General features: G+C 52.9%; 1 protein-coding gene across 2 annotated transcripts in view; it reads right to left on the reverse strand.

Annotated features, from left to right (window-relative positions):
- Positions 1-582: 582 nt before the first annotated feature.
- LOC114768318 (protocadherin-19-like) overlaps positions 583-17385 on the reverse strand; it is a 44712-nt gene continuing 27909 nt past the window's right edge. For both annotated transcript variants that reach the window (XM_028960533.1, XM_028960532.1), the window contains exons 4-5: positions 16904-17076; positions 583-2138 (exon numbers count right to left, since the gene is read on the reverse strand). In XM_028960533.1, coding sequence (XP_028816366.1) covers positions 1594-2138; positions 16904-17076 — 718 coding nt within the window. In that variant the 3' untranslated portion in view covers positions 583-1593. The remainder of the gene's footprint in view (positions 2139-16903; positions 17077-17385) is intronic.

Below are 17385 nucleotides of genomic sequence, written 5' to 3' on the forward strand. Positions count from 1 at the left end.
AGCTGCTCCACTACCAGAAAAAATAAAATAAAATCCTCGCGTCAACTTAAATGTGAAGTTGAAAAATCGCCAACCTGCCTCCCTGTAAGGATGTTCGCCTCGGGTTGCCCTTTTTTTTGGTTTCTTTTTGCTATCTCACTCTAAGCTCGACCGACACACTACTCTTGGTGCTGAGATTGCATTTTTTTTTGTTTGTTTGTCTGTTTGTTTGTTTTTTTGTCTTTTTAAAAATATTTTTAAACAATTTTTTTTTGCCCACACATAAACTCGATGGCACAAGAACTGACCAATAATAAACTTTTACAACAAGGTAGACTGCAATCAACAGTTGCCAGGGGTAACACAGTAAACAAAACTAAACAATCCAAGTTCAATTTTCAAAATAAAAAAATAATCATAGTCAGTAATAAAAAAGCCAAAAAAGAGAGAAAAAAAGCCAGTTAAATTTCAAGTATAACTTACCGATAAAATAACTACACAGCATTAAATATTCTCATTATACATTTTAAATTATTTATAAAATATATTTTGGCATATACATTTTTTTTCTTTTTGTGTTTGTGTAACAAACGCTACTTTAGCTTTAGTTGAACACCAATGTTTATTTTCTTTTGAACTCTTGCAACAAAAACATTAAAGGGATTGTCACATAACAACAGGTTATTAAAAATAATAAGAGTAAACCCTATACAGAGTTTTACAGAGCAAGACAGCAGTGACGACCCCTTCTAACCTAGCCCCCATAGTCAAATTTCCATAAAAGTACAAGACCAGAGCACAAGGTTCTAGTAAACTGCGCTCCACAGGCTACAATCAAGAATGGGCACAGGAGAATTTAAAAAAAGAAAAAAAAAAAAGCGACAAGTCTCTTTCTTTCTTTCTTTTTTTTTTTTTTATTTCTATATATATTTATATATTTATATTCCTCGGTTAGCGTTGGAGGGATCTGTCTCCCCGTCCCAGGTTCCAGGGAGCTTGAGCCGATAATAAGCGTTCGTTTTAGCTCCGTCGGTGATAAAAAGAAAAAAAAAAAAAATACCGTAAAGACCTCACAGTTCTTGGCGCTGGAACGTCTTGGGGGAACCGGAGGAAGGCTGTCTTATCAAGACGAGTAAGGAAGGAGGGTGTGGGTGGGGGGTGAAATGAGATAGGCCGTGGTGGGGAATCTGGTGTGCCGAAACGATCCAGCGAAACTATTTGGCAGACGAAGCAATATACTGTGTACCAAAAAAAGGCAAAGTCAGTCTAGAAGGCATGACTGTACTCAGATCAGCCAACCGGAGCCGCTCCGGTAAATCCACCGAGACGTGCCGGGCAGGGACGGGTGCACCGCCCGCTTGGTGCTCGGTGGGAATTAACAAAAAAAAGAAGAAAAAAAAGAAGAACGACGCAACGAACGGATGAAAGTAGCTACAGCCGTTGCCACGAAGCCACGCCCGCGGCCACGCCCACAGCTCAGCCGCCCCCTCTCTCCGCCCCGCTCAGTTCCCCTTCAGAATGCTGCGCCGCAGATGTGTAGCCGCTCGTTTTTTTTTGTTTTTTTTCGTCCCGTGCACGACTGCGCCTGAGGTCACGACCCCCCCGGTGTGGCGGTTAGAGCACGATGTCCTTGAGCCGCTTGCTGCCGGGCGACTCGTTGTCGCGGCCGTCCTGCAGGAAGGTCCCCATCTCCCGCACGGCCGGCTCGCTGTCCTTCCCCTCGGGCTGCCGCAGCAGGCTGTGGTTGGCGATGCGCTCGGCGTCGCGGCACTTCAGCGTGCCGTAGCCCGCCGGCGGCTTGGACAGGGGGCTCTTGAGGTGCACGGGTGAGGTGATGGGGCTGACGGCCTCGCGCCCGTTGCCCGCCTCGCGCACCGCGCCGTTGGTCTTGGGGCTGCACGCCGGGGCCTCCGCCGCCCCCCGCTTCCCCTTGGTGTCGCCCCGGTCGGTGTCGTCGGAGCCGTCCTTGCCGAAGGTGGCAAAAGTCCTTTTGGCGCCACAGTGCGGCACCTCCACCGTCGGGGCCTCGATGGCGATGACGTTGCGGCCGTGCTCCGGGGACTTGACGCGGGCCTGGACGGGGACGCGCGGCATCCAGCACCGGTCCGAGTGGCCCAGGATCCGGCACTCGTCCTGGCAGTGGAATCCCTCGGCGGGTTCTGCGGAGAAAAGGAGGCCGCCGTTAGATTTGTCTCGTTAAATCGCCCCGTTTCCACAGCTTAGGCTCATTTGTGCTCGTTTTTTCCCGTTTCCGAGCTTTCATCTCGCGCGCACGCACACACACACACACACACACACACACACACACACACACACACACACTCGCACAAACGAACGGTGCAGTTTTATTTATTTCTTGTCACAGGTAATTTTCTTTCTTCTTTCATGTATGACGCGCCTGCCCTGGAACGGCGTCTTATTCCGCGGATCCCCATTACTCTGACGGGACCGGAGTCTGCGCTGCGCCAATTAAAAAGCGGATTTTAAAATCAGAAGTCCAACCGCCGGCTGAATTTGTTTGCGTAGTCGTTCTACTCGCGGCGACGTGCGATGAGGGGACGCCTCGGGCGGTCCAATCAGGACAATCGAGCTGGTTCCCTCTGATCTGCAGTTTTCTTGTGACGCTGACGCTTGTCAGATGTAAAATTCCAAAATGTCGTTTCGATGCCCATCTGGGCAACTCCTTTACATTTACGCCCGTATCCAGAGCGACTTACAACGCGCTTCCATGTTACCATGGATGAAGAGATCAGTTCCGGTTCACTAGGACCCCCAACTATGAATACAATCTTTTTATTCACTCTGTTCTAGTTTCTATACAGAAGTCAGACAAGAAGAAGGTTACAAGTTCATCTAAATCTTCTCTAAAGAGGAAGGTGAAGGTGCTCAGTGACTGAGCTGGAAGTTCATTCCACCACCGAGGGGCCAAGACGGAGAAGAGTCTAGATGAGCGTCTTCCTTTTACCTTCAGAGATGGAGGGACCAGGCGAGCAGTACTGGAGGCTCGGAGTATACCAGGTGCAGTGCGAGGTGTAATACGGGCTGTGAGGTAGGACCTTTAAAGGTGCAATGTGAAAGATTTGGCAAATGTCTATTGCATCACGCAGGGTGCAGTATTTCCGAAAGTGGAGTGATTGTCATTGCGAAACACAGCACAGCAACCAACAAAACGTGTCCTCTGCTTTTAACCATCAACCTTGGTGAGCAGTGGGCACCATGACAGGTGCCCGGGGAGCCTTCATCAAGGGGACCTCGGTGGAACCTCGTGGTTAAAGGATTTGAACCTTCTCAATAGCTTCCTTAATAAGCTCGTGTCACCAACACTGGCTACAAAATACATTGTAGTTGTAAGTTGAATCTATTCGTACATAAATAAAATGCGCACCAAGGTCAAAACAGCCACAAATTGCACTTCTTACATTAGTTATAGTTGTGTGTTTTTTTTTAAAGAGAATACTTAAGGCTTAAAAATCAGTTTAAAGTGTTGCCACACCTCTAATAAATAAAGTTAATTGAACTTTTTCCCTCATACTGGTACACTGAAACGAATGTAGACTTCATGCATAGGAAATATGACCTCTTAATAAACATCTTACACCTGGTAAACAGCATCAATACCGCATTGCGGTTAATATCTCCACCATGCAAAACTTTCTTTCTTCACATTTACAATCCACAACATGCACATTTCAGCCCCGATACAGCGTATTGCAAACATGTGTAAAAATACGAGGACCGAACTGGTAGAAGAAGCCGATAATGAGCTAATGGTTGGGGACAGCCGTGTGACGACGGACGAAAATCTTTGGCACTTTTAACGCTTTTCAATGCTTGATGCTACCGCAGGACCTTTCCAAGGTGACAAGAAAGTGACTGCGAGAGGGATTTCCATTGACACCCAATCCCACGTTACCATGTGGGAGTCGCAGCTTGACAGATCAACCAATTAAAATCGCTAATTATCCCTTTCCCTCCCCTTTGGACTCCGAGGGGAACCTCGGCGTCGGGCCTCTGATCAATTTTTAAAGATCGCAAGCAGCCGGCGTTCCGGCGACCGGCGTGCTGGAGCTGTTCACCTTTAAAACCCGGCTCTGATGAGGCTGACTGATGGGGCGGCCGGAGCCGGTGGCCATTTCAGACACCGGCGGACGTCAATTCCATCATTACAGGGGATATGGCCGAGATTACCTACAGCTGTAGAGCGCGTTAGTGGGCGGGGGGCTTTATCTTCTGCGGACCCCCGTATGCACCGGGGAGGCGGGAGAAACTCGTATATAATAGAAAACAAAGCTCCAGATTGACTGCGGCGGCTGAAGTGGCTGGAATGTGGGCCGTAATTACCAGGCCCGCGAACACACACGAGTCCACACCTTGAAAAGGCTTTTCATCGCCAAAAGTCAATGCTATCACCATGGAAACAAGGGCGAGCCTTACCATTGTCCCTTATATACCGTGGCGGTGGCTGGCTGCCGCACCTGCTGCCAGGCTTTCTGCTCTTCCTGGAACTGGAATTGATAAGTGCTCCCACGGATTTACATGCATCCTGTCGATCAATATGAGACGCGCGTGAATTCCAACCATTTTGCCGCTTTTTCCTGCCCGTGAATGCAGTCAGATGCGTTCATTTTTGAATTTTTTTTGTGAAAGTCGCTCTTTGACAGCGAGGGGACAGGCAGATGTGCTGAATGTTCCTTTTCCTCTCCTTCGGGGGTGGGGGGACTCCTGGGGTGCGATTCTGTGGCAAATTACTTCGCTCTCAAAGCCGAGCGCCATTAATGCAGCTCTCCCGCATTCCGGCCGCACTCCACGCACACAGATCACAGATGTGGCGTTCACAGTAACTACATAACGTACCGGCGACGAACCGGCGACCTCCGATGAAAGAACACAGAGGACCGCGGGGGGGAAATGCGACGTCTGGAGCATCACGTGGCATCGGGAGCAGGCCTCTATTGAAGCCAGTTCCGAGAGACGAGCAGTTTATCAGTGGGATCGTTTCCTTTTTCTCGGATTTAATACCTATTAATTACGGAGCGTGCTCCGGTGGGAGGCAGGAAGCTGACAGGGTTCTCTTTCTTTCCCAGATTAAAAAAAAGATTTTTTCTTTTTTGTGTGAGAGCAGCAGTGCTGACAAATGGGAAATGTTGTGCCTTTAATTTGGAATGGGGTGGCTGGAAGAACAGCGGAACGTTCCGGAGCCCTTTTAAATATGTATGGCCAGATATGCCGAGTGTTGTGTGGCAGTGCGGAATAATAAACAGCGGAAAAACTCCTGATAGATCCCTCCCTCCCTCCCTCCCTCCCTCGCTCTCAGCTCGGAGTTACCTGGAATAACATCAATTTAGTTCAGCCGGGGAGGAAAAAAAAAAACCCACAATCCACCTGTTTCTCTCCTGCTCCACTTTCTCCGGTGGAGCCCGGGTGAAACAGGATAACCGATTTCTTCCCCGTGTCTAACAAAGTGAGGATTCAGGACCTGGGGTGAGAAGAAAAGGAGATCTCTTCCCCATCGCATCACCACTCGAGTTAAATCCTCCGCCGTGTTCGCCTGCAGAAGGCATTTGTTGTCCCGAATGGAAGGAATCGGCGTCGGGATGGACTTAAATCCCAACGCAGCGAGGAGAAAACCTCTTGCTTTTCATTAACTAAAGAAAACAGACGTCGCATTCCTCTCTGCAGCTAATGGTTTCCTGCTTGGGTTAAAAATGAAGAGCTTTACCGCCTGCTCTCTCAGGGACGAACTGCAGACTCCTTCGCCCCAATCCTGATGCCTAAAATACTATACTGGGATATTTAAGAAGGTATTTGATTTTGAAACGCAATATGTTGGAATAGCAGGCACCGACTCTACCAGAAGAATTAGATTTCTTTTTTTATATGTCCAACCCTAGTGCAGAGAGCAATGGCGGATTCAAAAGAAGGAAATCCAAAAGCCGGTTCAAGGTCAGAAAAATCCAGTAAATCAATCCGAAAAAATAAAAACCCAGACGAATCCTCGCCATGCTGTCAGTCACACAATTAAAATGCAGGCGGGGCCGATTGATCGTGTAAACGAGGGCGGAGTGTCAAGTGGGGAGCCGGACGGGGGTCCCGCTGAGTCCTCGCGTCAATATGCTGCATGCGTCCGCAGCAGCTGCCATCCGTTAGTCCTGAAATGTGCTGCAACCGACGCAAGAGTTGCAATACCCTCCTCGCCATAATTACGTTTTTTTTTATTTTATTTTAAACGCATGGATGCGGCGTCCTGCTCGTAGTCCCTGTTAAAAAAACACAGATGATTCACACCCGCCAGTAAAACAGCAGCGGCGTGAGGAAATTGGCCGCGTCTCCTCTGGGCAGCGTAATGGGCACCGGCGTCCGAAGCGGCGAACGAGGGGCCAATGGCCGCGACACTAATCCTCTTGGCCTCCATCAGGACAAAGCGGCTTGGGGTCGGGCTCGGGAGACGGGCCCTTTCCCACCTGCGCCCTGCGGTGGTGCAGCGCGAGGCCGCCTTCAATAACCGACGCAGCAACTACACCACAACTCATAATGCGCTTAAACAGCCAATAAATGGTCATAATAACAGTTGCAATAAAAAATATGCATGCACAGCGCTTGTTCCTGTTTTTGTGCAGTGAGCTTTATACCGAGGCAGCATTTTATCTAACGGGACAAAAAAAAAATGCAAAACTAAACCTCAATCGCCAGGTTTGGAGCGACTGGCACTATTCTGCACTATTAGCTGCGAGAAGGCTTTGCATCTCAATATTTACATTTTTACATTTACATCATTTACCAGACGTCCTTATCCAGAGCGACATACAATCAGTGGTTACAGGGACAGTCCCCCCCGGAGACACTCAGGGTTAAGTGTCTTGCTCAGGGACACAATGGTAGAAGGTGGGATTTGAACTTGGGTCTTCTGGTTCGTAGGCGAGTGTCTTACCCGCTAGGCTACTATCAGCCATTTTTCTACAGAAATGTCCGGTTCTATTCGCTTCTGGCCACATGCAATAAAATATAATTTTCTGTGCTCTATGCTAATGCGATGGCAGCTCACTTGGGCGATGAATAAGAAATCGGCGGCCCAGACGAACAGGTCACTTCCTGCATCAGGCCTCCCCTGCCCGCCCCTGCCGCGCTCAGACGGCCGAGTCGTGCCAGGCCTCCTCCGCACATGCCCACAAGGGAGAGCCCGAGTGCCGCCGTCACGTCGGCGCGAGGCGGGCCCGGTCCCCCCCTCTCATAAATCAGCCCCGAGCGCCGGCTCCGCCGGGACCAGAAGATGGAGTGTGATGGGCTTGTTTTTACAAACAGCGGAGGGCCGTCCTGGCGCGGCCGCGCCGCGACTTCATTCCTCCGCCGGTCTGCCTCCCCCCATCCTGCCTGCTCCACAAGCCTACTTTCTGCCGCGAACGCCTTCCCCTGCTGTCGGGGGGGAGGGGCCACGTTGACCTTGCTCCCCTCGGCGTCCCCGCGTTATTAATTATTGGGGCGACGCGGCCTCGTTAGTCCCGTCGCACGGATGGCGAGTCGCGAACTCCCGCGGCCGGCCGCCGCTCCTCGGCATTAGCTCGGGTCGATTTGTCAGGAAACCATGCGAGAGCGACGCCTCCTGACGTCCCGGCTTCGGCCGACGCCGCGCGCCGAGTAAAGGATGGATCCCCGAAGCGGGCCCGACAAACAACGCGGCAGCTCTTAAATTAGTACAAGCGGCATCTGTTTAACAGCCTCGTGCCGCGCGGCTTTATCAATCACTTCCACGTCCGTGTCAGCGCCATTTCTCTCGTGCTTTTCTTCCAAAGGAAGGTGCCAAAAGGCCGGCGTGATGATACGGTACAGGGTACAGCGTCCCCTCCGTGCCAAATCAGGAACAGACATCGAAACAATTAGCACTAACGCTAAGTCGGGCTTTTGTGACGGATTACGGGCCAACGCGGGCTCCTTCACTCGAGACCTGACGTGAAGCCCGTCCGCCGATCCACTGTCCTTATTTTGCCTCCAAAGGAAGATGCCACGGTAAAGTGTTGTGGTGGCCTAGCGGTTAAGGAAGCGGCCCCGTAATCAGCAGGTTGCCGGTTCAAATCCCGATCTGCCAAGGTGCCACTGAGGTGCCACCGAGCAAAGCGCCGTCCCCACACACTGCTCCCCGGGCGCCTGTCATGGCCGCCCACTGCTCACCAAAGGTGATGGTTAAATGCAGAGGACAAATTGCACTGTGTGCACCGTGTGCTGTGCTGCTGTGTATCACATGTGACAATCACTTCACTTTATCCGGGTCGGGTTTTTGTGACGGATGACGGGCCAGCGTGGGCTCCTCCGCTCGGTAACAGCGGTCTAACAGAGCCACAGAGGGTCCGGATTGGACTTTGCCAAGATGGCGGTCGGCCTCGGTCGCCCTTCCAGCCACAGGCCAACCTCCGTAGACAAGCATCTACGAAGGAGTCCGCTGCAGGGAACCCCAAATTAATTCTTCTTTTCTTCTTTTCCATGCGGAGGACGTCTTTAAATACACCGTAACAAACGCCGCATTCTGTGCTTAAGCTTGACCGAGCTATCGAACTAATTTGCTCCTAAAACCCTCGAGTCCGAGCGCAGCGAGAGGGACGAACAGCCGAGCAGTAAATTACGCCTGCGAGGGGGACGGGCTGGGCTTTGGGGAGCCGGAGGACGTCAGCTCCGCGGCCGCAGAGGATGAAACGATCTGTGAGGAGCACGTTGCCGAAGCTCTCGTTCATCTCCGGGTCAACAGCCTTGGTTGTACGCCGTGAAACGTCAAGTCCTAACAAGCCCCCCGAACAAAAATCTTTTGTTCTTGTTCTTTTGTAATAGAGTTGAATGTTCAAGACAAATATTTTTATTTGAGCAAATTAACTTTTTGTTTTTCTACGTGAACTTCTTCTGTGCAGGAAGCCTTTGGGATATTTGTCTGTTCGTTGTCTATCCTTCCGAAGATGAATAAATAAAAAGCAGCGGACTAGATTTATGGATTTGTTCATCTGAAGCGCCAGATGTTCGTTGAGCTTTTGTGTCCATCCAGCAGTGGACTTAGTCTTGGCCGTTGAGCAGGAAGTCAATTTCGGCACCTTATCACATCGCTGCCACAAAACGCTCCGCCCACCTCGCCATTATTTTGGGCCCCCGTTTAAGCGGCTTATTTCACTCCCGCCAAATTAAAGCCGATGCCCACGTGCCCGTCTGCGCAAATCAATGTACCTCCTCTCCACAGCTGGGTCCCCGAACGTCTCCCAGAGCGACGTGGCCTTCTGTCTCCGCCCTACATAATTAACGCCATCTGAGCTCCGTCCATCTCACCTTTCATAACGTCTTCATGGAAGTGCAATCGGCGAGTTGTTGGACCTCCGCTGACCGCCCGGTAAACAGATGTGACACGACGGACGGGGGACTCGTGGCCCTGCAGGAAGCGGCACGACTCCTCGCCTCCTGTCGGGGGGCCCGTCTCGCCTTGTTTCCCGCTCGGCAGTATCAGGTGTCCCCTTCGTCCCCTCTTGCCGTCGTGCTGGGCGGTGACATTAAACGCCCTTATCAGTGGCGGGATGAGAAGGTCCACGACAGGTCCACCCTCGACCGTCTCCTTCAGGAATCACCCCGGCTACACCTGAAGCCGACTAATACCACGCGTCGCTCACAGGAGACCCCGTCCCCTTGAGTGGACAGCAGGGGGACGTGGCAGTTGTAGGAGACGGTCCTCATACGGGCAGGATATTACATTAGACGTCCGGGATGTTGTCTCGTTTTGTGCCCTTTTTGTGATGTTAATGCGCGGTTTCCGTTATTACATCGATGGCGTCTCGCGATAGAGGACGTATGAAACTGATTTATCCGTGACCCCACGTGGGAGCTGGTTGGACGGGGCCGAATTTAAGGGCCCGGGCTCCACTTCCTATCTCCTTCCTGCAGCGTCTGCGGCCCCGGCTGCGGGAGAGCAGTCGTGTCGTTAAAAAACCCATTTCCAGCCCTTCCTGTCCGCCATTAAACTTAACAGCCGTCCTCCTTCATCACTCTTCATCCTCCGTTTTTAAAGGGCCAGCAGCGGGCGCCTAAAACCGGAACGGTTAATTGGGAGCACGGAGGACGAATTGATCAGGTCGGGTTTCTTTCCAGAGGCGGGCCAGTGCGAGGGAGGGGAACGCTTTGCACGCGAGGGCTCCGCCCGAAAGAAGAAGGAGGTGGGCGGGGTTTATCAGCCGCAGTCGGCGGGGCCCGCGGGCGCGGTGAGAGCCGGGTGATCTCCCACTCCAGGCGACTCTAATCTTCCATCAAAATGGGATAGTCTGGCTTCGCCTCTGCCATCTTGGACCAGACGGGGAAGAACGGTGAATTTTAACACGGCGAGCTCATCTACGCAAGGTGACAGAGGACGCCAGAGTGTGTGTGTGTGTGTGTGTGTGTGTGTGTGTGTGTAAATGGAACGGTCTCCACTTAATCCAGACTCAGGACCATTATTATTTCCTTCTACATGGTCCAGTGTGTGTGTGTGTCTGTGAGTGTGTGTGTGTGTGAGTGAGTGTGTGTGTTTAGGTGTGCGAGTGTGTCTGTGAGTGTGTGTTTAAGTGTGTGTGTGTCTGTGTTTGGGTGTGCGAGTGTGTGTCTCTGAGTGTGTGTGTGTCTGTGAGTGTGTTTGGGTGTGCGAGTGTGTGTGTGAGTGTCTGTGAGTGTCTGTGAGTGTGTGTGTGTTCGAGTGTGTGTGTGTCTGTGTGTGTGTTTGGGTGTGCGAGTGTGTGTGTGTCTGTGAGTGTGTGTGTTTGGGTGTGCGAGTGTGTGTCTGTGAGTGTGTGTGTGTGTTCAAGTGTGTGTGTGTCTGTGTTTGGGTGTGCGAGTGTGTGTGTGTCTGTGAGTGTGTTTGGGTGGGCGAGTGTGTGTGTGAGTGTCTGTGAGTGTGTTTGAGTGTGTGTGTGTGTCTGTGTGTGCGAGTGTGTGTGTGAGTGTGTGTCTGTGAGTGTGTGTGTGTTTGAGTGTGTGTGTGTTTGAGTGTGTGTGTGTTTGGGTGTGCGAGTGTGTGTCTGTGAGTGTGTTTGGGTGTGCGAGTGTGTGTGTGTGTCTGTGAGTGTGTGTGTGTTTGGGTGTGTGAGTGTGTGTTTGTAGCAGCCTTAAACGTGCCGTAAATCAGGCTAGTCTGCCATTGGCCCCGCCTCCTGTTGCTACGTTAATTATCGCGTCTGAGAAGAAACACGGAACGCGGTGGGCAGAGGAGGGCGCGGGGTGTCGCGGCGAGATGAAACGCGGGGCGTGTTGGGACGCACACACTGCGGCACTGCAGCGCCACCGCCCCCCCTCTCTCTCTCCCTGTCGATCTCGCCCGCTCCCTCGCCAGCTGCAGTGATAAACGTCTCTTTGTATTCCAGGCCGCGGCGTACCTTGTCGGAAGGCGGCCGGTTCTCTTCACCGTCAAACGTTACGGACTTTCTGCCTAATCTCCCGTCCTCAGGCGGCCAGCGGGGCGAGAGAGAGTTGTTGCCGCGGCCGTTATGGCTCCTCTCTCGGTATTGGGCCGCATCGACAGGCAACGTCGGCTTTGGTGCGTGCCGGGGCGGCGCGTGATGAGGAGACGTGATGGAGTTAATGGAGTTCACCGGAGGCCCGTCGTGGGTGCGGCGGGCCCCGCGCCAGCTCCGAGGAGCCGCGTCTGGCCTCGATTACCCAGGCACCCCGGCCGCACGAGCCCGGATTTGGCAGCCGTCGCCGCGCTGTCCAATCCGATCCTCATCACGCCGCCGGCGGAGCTCGGCCTTGCTCGGGACCGATGCACCATTTTCTCTCACTTTCCTCGCCTGCCACCAGCCCAAGATGGTCGGACTCCGGTCAGCTGACTGACGGATAGGGGGCGGGGTCTTGCTGCGTGAGTAATGCCTGGCTGGAGAGAGGCCACGCCCCCGGGGGTTTCGGAGGATCGGCGTGAGCCTCGGCGGTCTGCTGGCCTGGATACCGAGGCACCGCCCCCCCTCCCCTCCGCCCTGCGTTTTCCCTCCTTTTCTCCCAGGCTCTTATTAACCTTTACGTCCGTGCACGGGCTCCCCCCCGCCTCTCGCCGGCGCCGGAGCCGGGTTCAGACGGAGCCTATCAACGTCCCCGTGTATTACGTCCTAATCTCCCGCCCTCCCGCTCGGCCTTGACCCCCCGGCAAACAATCGCGCTTCCAGTTGCTTCCCGGTGAGATGATTAACACACCTTGCCAGACCCCCTTCCCTGTCATGAATAAGCAACGGCGGGAAAAACGGGATGAGATACGTCGGCCTCATCGCCGACCCTGGAAAATAATGAACCGTTCCGGCTCCTCGCGCCGACGCACCTAATACGCTCTCCATAACAAGTGCGCGGGGAGATAAGCGGCCCTCCCCGTGCCGATCAAATGCACCCTGGGCGTTGGGAGGGGGACCCGGGAGACGCCATAACTGCGTTACCGCGGGGAGTCGCGCGATTCGCTAATTCGGTGTTGTGTTTTGTGCGCGGCGCGACACGGTGAGAGGAAAACGAGACCGCAAAGGCCGAGCGGCTACCCTCCCGGTGCTATTTTTAAAAACGCGCCATAGGACATAAGTAGGGCTGGATCACATGACCCTGTGGGATTTGAGGCCGGGTTGCATACGGCATCCTTAAAAGGAACAAAACGCGGCGGACAAACCAAGGCGGGCGCATGCACCAAGGTGCACCGGGGCTTTGCCGACGACACAAAAAACCCTCTCCACACTCCTGGGCTCAGCGGGGAACCCGGGAACAATGGCACAGTAGCGAGGAGGAAGCGATTTGCATCGTTTTTTTCCCCCTGCGGCACTGCAGTCCCGGCGCGCTTCTTGTCTTGTTTGCCGCGTGACGGTGACGAAGGTATACGCTACTCGCACGTGGGGCTCCTTTCTCTACTCCCTCGCTCGGCCAGTGCGAGGGATATGGCGCCAGGCGGCGACTTCAGTGGACTCCCGGAACACACTTCACACGGGCACTGGACACATTGCGGCGGGCAATAACAAAACAACAAAACCACCGTGGCTCCATTTAATAAAACAATCATTAAAAGCTGCATTTGTGTGTCGTATATTCTCATAAATGGCGGTAGTTGTCTATGTTAACCGCAGGCCTAATAATAAAGACGTTAAATAGTAAAGCCTGAGAAACCGATGGGAGGTTCGGTTCGGTTTGGCGAAAGGAAAGAAAAATTCTGTTCCCTCCTGCACTTGAACGTGGCCACGATGCGGCGGTTCGACATTATGCCCCTGCGCTTAATTACGGTCAACTGACACTCTGAACGCAGAGTATTGCAGCGCCGCATCCTTACGGTTGCCCGCCAAACGTAAAAATACGAGAAACGTGCAAAGTAGGACTCGGCCCTGACTTGCCTTTTGCTCTTTACCGCGCAAAGTCTTAACGAAATGAATAAGGAGCGGCAGTGGCATTCGGTGCTATTACCGGACGCGGTGGCCATGATAACGAACTAAAGAAATTACGAAAGAGAGAAAAAGAACCCACCCGCCCAATATAGAACCATCTCCTCGCTAATTAGAGATTACAAGGCGAGCGCGGCCTTCGCTCGAGCAGGAACGCTGTGAAGGGTTTGATGTTTAATTCAATCATATGTTAATATTTATCCCGGAGCCAGACTGATCCCGTAACAGCCTCTCGGGGATTCTTCCCAGCAAAATAAAGAAGTAAAAAATAAATAAATAAATAAAAAATGATAATGATAAAGCGCTCGTACCTGTCACGCAGATCGTTACTTTAACTTTTTATTTTATTTTATTATTTTTATTTTTTTGACTTGCTCGAGCTGTCAGTGCCGCCGCGCTCCTGCTTTTGACACCTGTCAGCAGTTTCATTAGCAGATCAGAGGGAGCGCGATGTTGAATTTAGGGCAGGTCGCCGTTCACCGCCGAACGCGCCCGAGGTGGGAGTCGCTTGACTGGCATTTTGGAAGTTGGCAGCGCCGCTTCGTCTCCACGTCTCCGTGCTTCAATAATCCCGCCCCCTGTCTTCGTTCTTCTACGGCGGGGACTCAGATGCTCCAGACGAGTGAGAGACAGGAGGGTGGGGGAGAGAAGAAGCCCCTTGAAATTCGAAATCAATTAGGAGCCGCTGGGCCCCGGTGGCTCATCCAGGCAAGCGGAGCACCGCCGAGTCCCGGGGCAGATAGACGGAGGAACACGCCCACAGGGAGTGATGGATTGATGAATAACGGGCCCGAGGGGCTGAGCCTGTATCCGGCAGCTGCAAATTGAGCTGCCGCGCGTCCCCGGGCCCCAGACGCGGAGGGGGCGGAGCTTTGTGGGTGGCGATCCTTTGGCGGGGTAGCCACCAGGAACCCTCACAATTTCCCAACCGCGGTTTGAATTACATTTTTTTATTTTAGAATAATGCACCGCTCACAATTGAGGGAAGCTCTAAAAATCTGGGTTCCCGTTTCGACGGTTCGTTTGTTTGCCCGACAGCTGAGAACAATACACGCTCGGAGCGCCGAGCTCCGGCAGGGACCCACACAGGCGGAGCTCTGGGGGTATCCCGACCGGGCCCGGCTGCCATTGTGCTTCCAAAAGGGCCGTTGCAGGAAATGGACCAAGATATCTGTTACGGAATCAAAGCGAACGAAGGAAGTGGCCCAGAGTCTCGCAAGGGTCGTTTTCCGGCGCCTCGGCCCATTCCCACACTCCCCGAACAATGGGGAGGTGGCGGGGCTGTAAAAATCTCCTCTACGAGCTGCAGCCCCACACCCTAAACGCCACATCGTCCGGCCCTCGTACCCCGCGGACGGCTAAACGGTTCAGAACGTTACCAACTGCAGGTACGTGTCACTTAGTCGGCGCGGCCCACTTTTTATTTTTCATTTTGATCACCTCTAATTTCCCCTCCGCCGCTCACCCTCTCAGGCCAGAGGGCGTGGCAGCACGGCGAAGCGGCTAATGCGTCCTCGTGAAGTGGCGGGGACTCTGAGGACGTCGTCCCAGGTACTGGGAGATTCAATTGAGCCTCGCGCTAATTCGGGGTCAGCGAGCCCTGTGTAATTACCCCGTTGAGATTGTAGTGGCGGGGACAGTTCCATTTGCCATGCCATTATGTCGCTGCGCGCGCAAGGGCCTTCGGTCAATCCGTTTTAGAATTATTAACAAGCTTCATTGCGGCGCCTTCTCCTGACGGCTGTGGGGACAGACAACACGGAGGACAGATTTTTCCCCGATTCGCTCCCTTCCCAGAAGCAAAAAAATATTTTAAAAAAAGCTGCTGCAACAGTCGTGAAAAACGCTGTAATAAAAATACAGCGGGCGCAAATTTCATTAGTGTCTGATACTCCCTCCCCCCTTTTAATGGCTCTGGCCACGAGGGCGTGAAGATCTAAGTTCCTCCTCACTCGGGGCTGAAGTGTCTAACTGAAATAGATACGTGCAATATCGGCGGGCGTCCACGAGTGGACCGCAGCGCGCGTACTCCGCGCTGGTGCCAGCTGCTTATATACATCTCAGATGAAGACTATGAAGGACGTCCTCAGCTTCCTTTAGTTCTCTCGAATGCGCCGTTGAACATCAGCATTGGACGTAGCGCCGGTGTCAGGGTTAGGGGCAGCTATCCGCTTCGCAATTGGTCAGCAGTAGAGGCCCAGATGGCACTTGGTTGGCCGTGAATGAAGGATTAACTGTCCCTAGTGGCTGGAACTGAGTAGAACATGAACCTACAGGAGGGGCGTGACAAGCCACTGTGAATCGGCTAAAAATTGCTGTAAAAGTGTGAGGATTCAAACCGTTTTTTTGTCACATTGAAGGACCTTCACCGTCACATGTTAAGAAAAAGTGAAGTGATTGTCATACACAACGCTGCACACGGTGACACAATGAAATGTGTCCTCTGCTTTTAACCCATCACCCTGAGTGAGTAGTGGGCAGCCATGACAGGTGCATCAGGATTCGAACTGGCGACCTTCTGATTACGGGGCTGCTTCCTTAACCGCTAGGCCACCTCTGATCCACCACGGTGCACAAGGAAGTGCACTAGGGTTCAGAATGGGATCCATAATGTGCAGTGCGGCAAAATTGGATGCTGTGGTGAAGGAAAACGGACTGTTTTTTAACCCACACGCTAAACACGCTAAACTTTAGCACAGTCTATACAAATAAATTGTACTTTGAAGTACAAGCTGAGTGCAATGAGAAGGTTGCCGGTTCGAGTCCCGATCCGCCGAGGTGCCAGTGAGCAAAGCGCCGTCCCCACACGCTGCTCCCCGGGCGCCTGTCATGGCCGCCCACTGCTCACCAAGGGTGAGGACACGTTTCACAGTGACACCGTGTGCTGCACTTTCACTCGTTACTACGGTATCACAATTTTAATTAAATAAATCTTTCCATAACATGTCCGATGCTTCGTTTTTTATTATTGATATTAAGCTGGTTGGGTTACAAACGTCTGTCCTACGCGGACGGGAGCTCCTCACGTGAACGTTCTGACACGAGCGGGACAGATTTCTGGAGGGTTGAGAAATCCCAACGGGACGCGGTCCCTGCGGGGAGGGACCGAGGTCTTGTTTCAGAGTCCTAGAGGCCCTTAGCGAGGCTCCTCACTGCTCCCGACTGCCGTTAGCGTGAGTGGCAGCGCCGAAGAGCCGACATGACCTCCCGCTGACTCCTGCCAGCGAATTGGATGTCTTCTTAAATCGGAGGTCCAGAAAGAAACATCGACATTAATTCCCCGCTAAACGATCCGGCTGAATAATGCATGAGGGCGCGTGGCGATATGTAGATTTTACATTTAATTTTTTTTTCCCACCTCGGCCCCCTCGTCAGTCTAATTGCTGCCAGTCAGCCAGACATGGCCGCCGCCGGTCAATAAACCTACCAAGCAGCTATCAAAGGAGAACCGGCCGGGCGAGATCCCCACACGTCAGCGTGGGCACATCAAAGGTGCGATTTGTAGCGGGAAGATGTCCGCTTTGCCGGCGGCGGGGCCTTACCGTGGTCCTGGAGCTGGCTGCCGTTGGGCGGCACGGTCATGTTCAGCACGTCGTTGACGGCGGTGTCGGCGTAGTGGCCTCTCTGGACGTCGTGCTCGCTGTCCGTCTGGTCGCTCTCTTCGTGGCCGCTGTCCTTGAGACTGTTCCCTTCCATGTCCTTGAACGTGGATGTGCTGAAAGACGGAAGAGAGTCCTTTACTGTCACATGTTGTTAACACGCCTCCACGGGTCAAATGTCCAAGATGAACCGATCTTGAGAAACATCTGAGCACGTCTGACCTGCAGGAGGTATTAAGACGGGATTTCTGAAGAGCCCAGGGCTGCGTTTCCAGTCCATACGGCTGCAGACTACGGCAGCTTTCCCTCAACACACAAGTCGGTGGAGGTATTGACCGGCGGGGCATTCATGGTCTGGAGTTTGGTTTCTTAAGAACCCTGATTTGCTCGGTGTACTCAGCAGGAAAGGCCTGGCTGAGGTCAAG

The sequence above is a fragment of the Denticeps clupeoides genome, chromosome 18 (assembly GCF_900700375.1).
Source record: "Denticeps clupeoides chromosome 18, fDenClu1.1, whole genome shotgun sequence".
In the NCBI taxonomy this organism is placed as follows: Eukaryota; Metazoa; Chordata; class Actinopteri; order Clupeiformes; family Denticipitidae; genus Denticeps; species Denticeps clupeoides.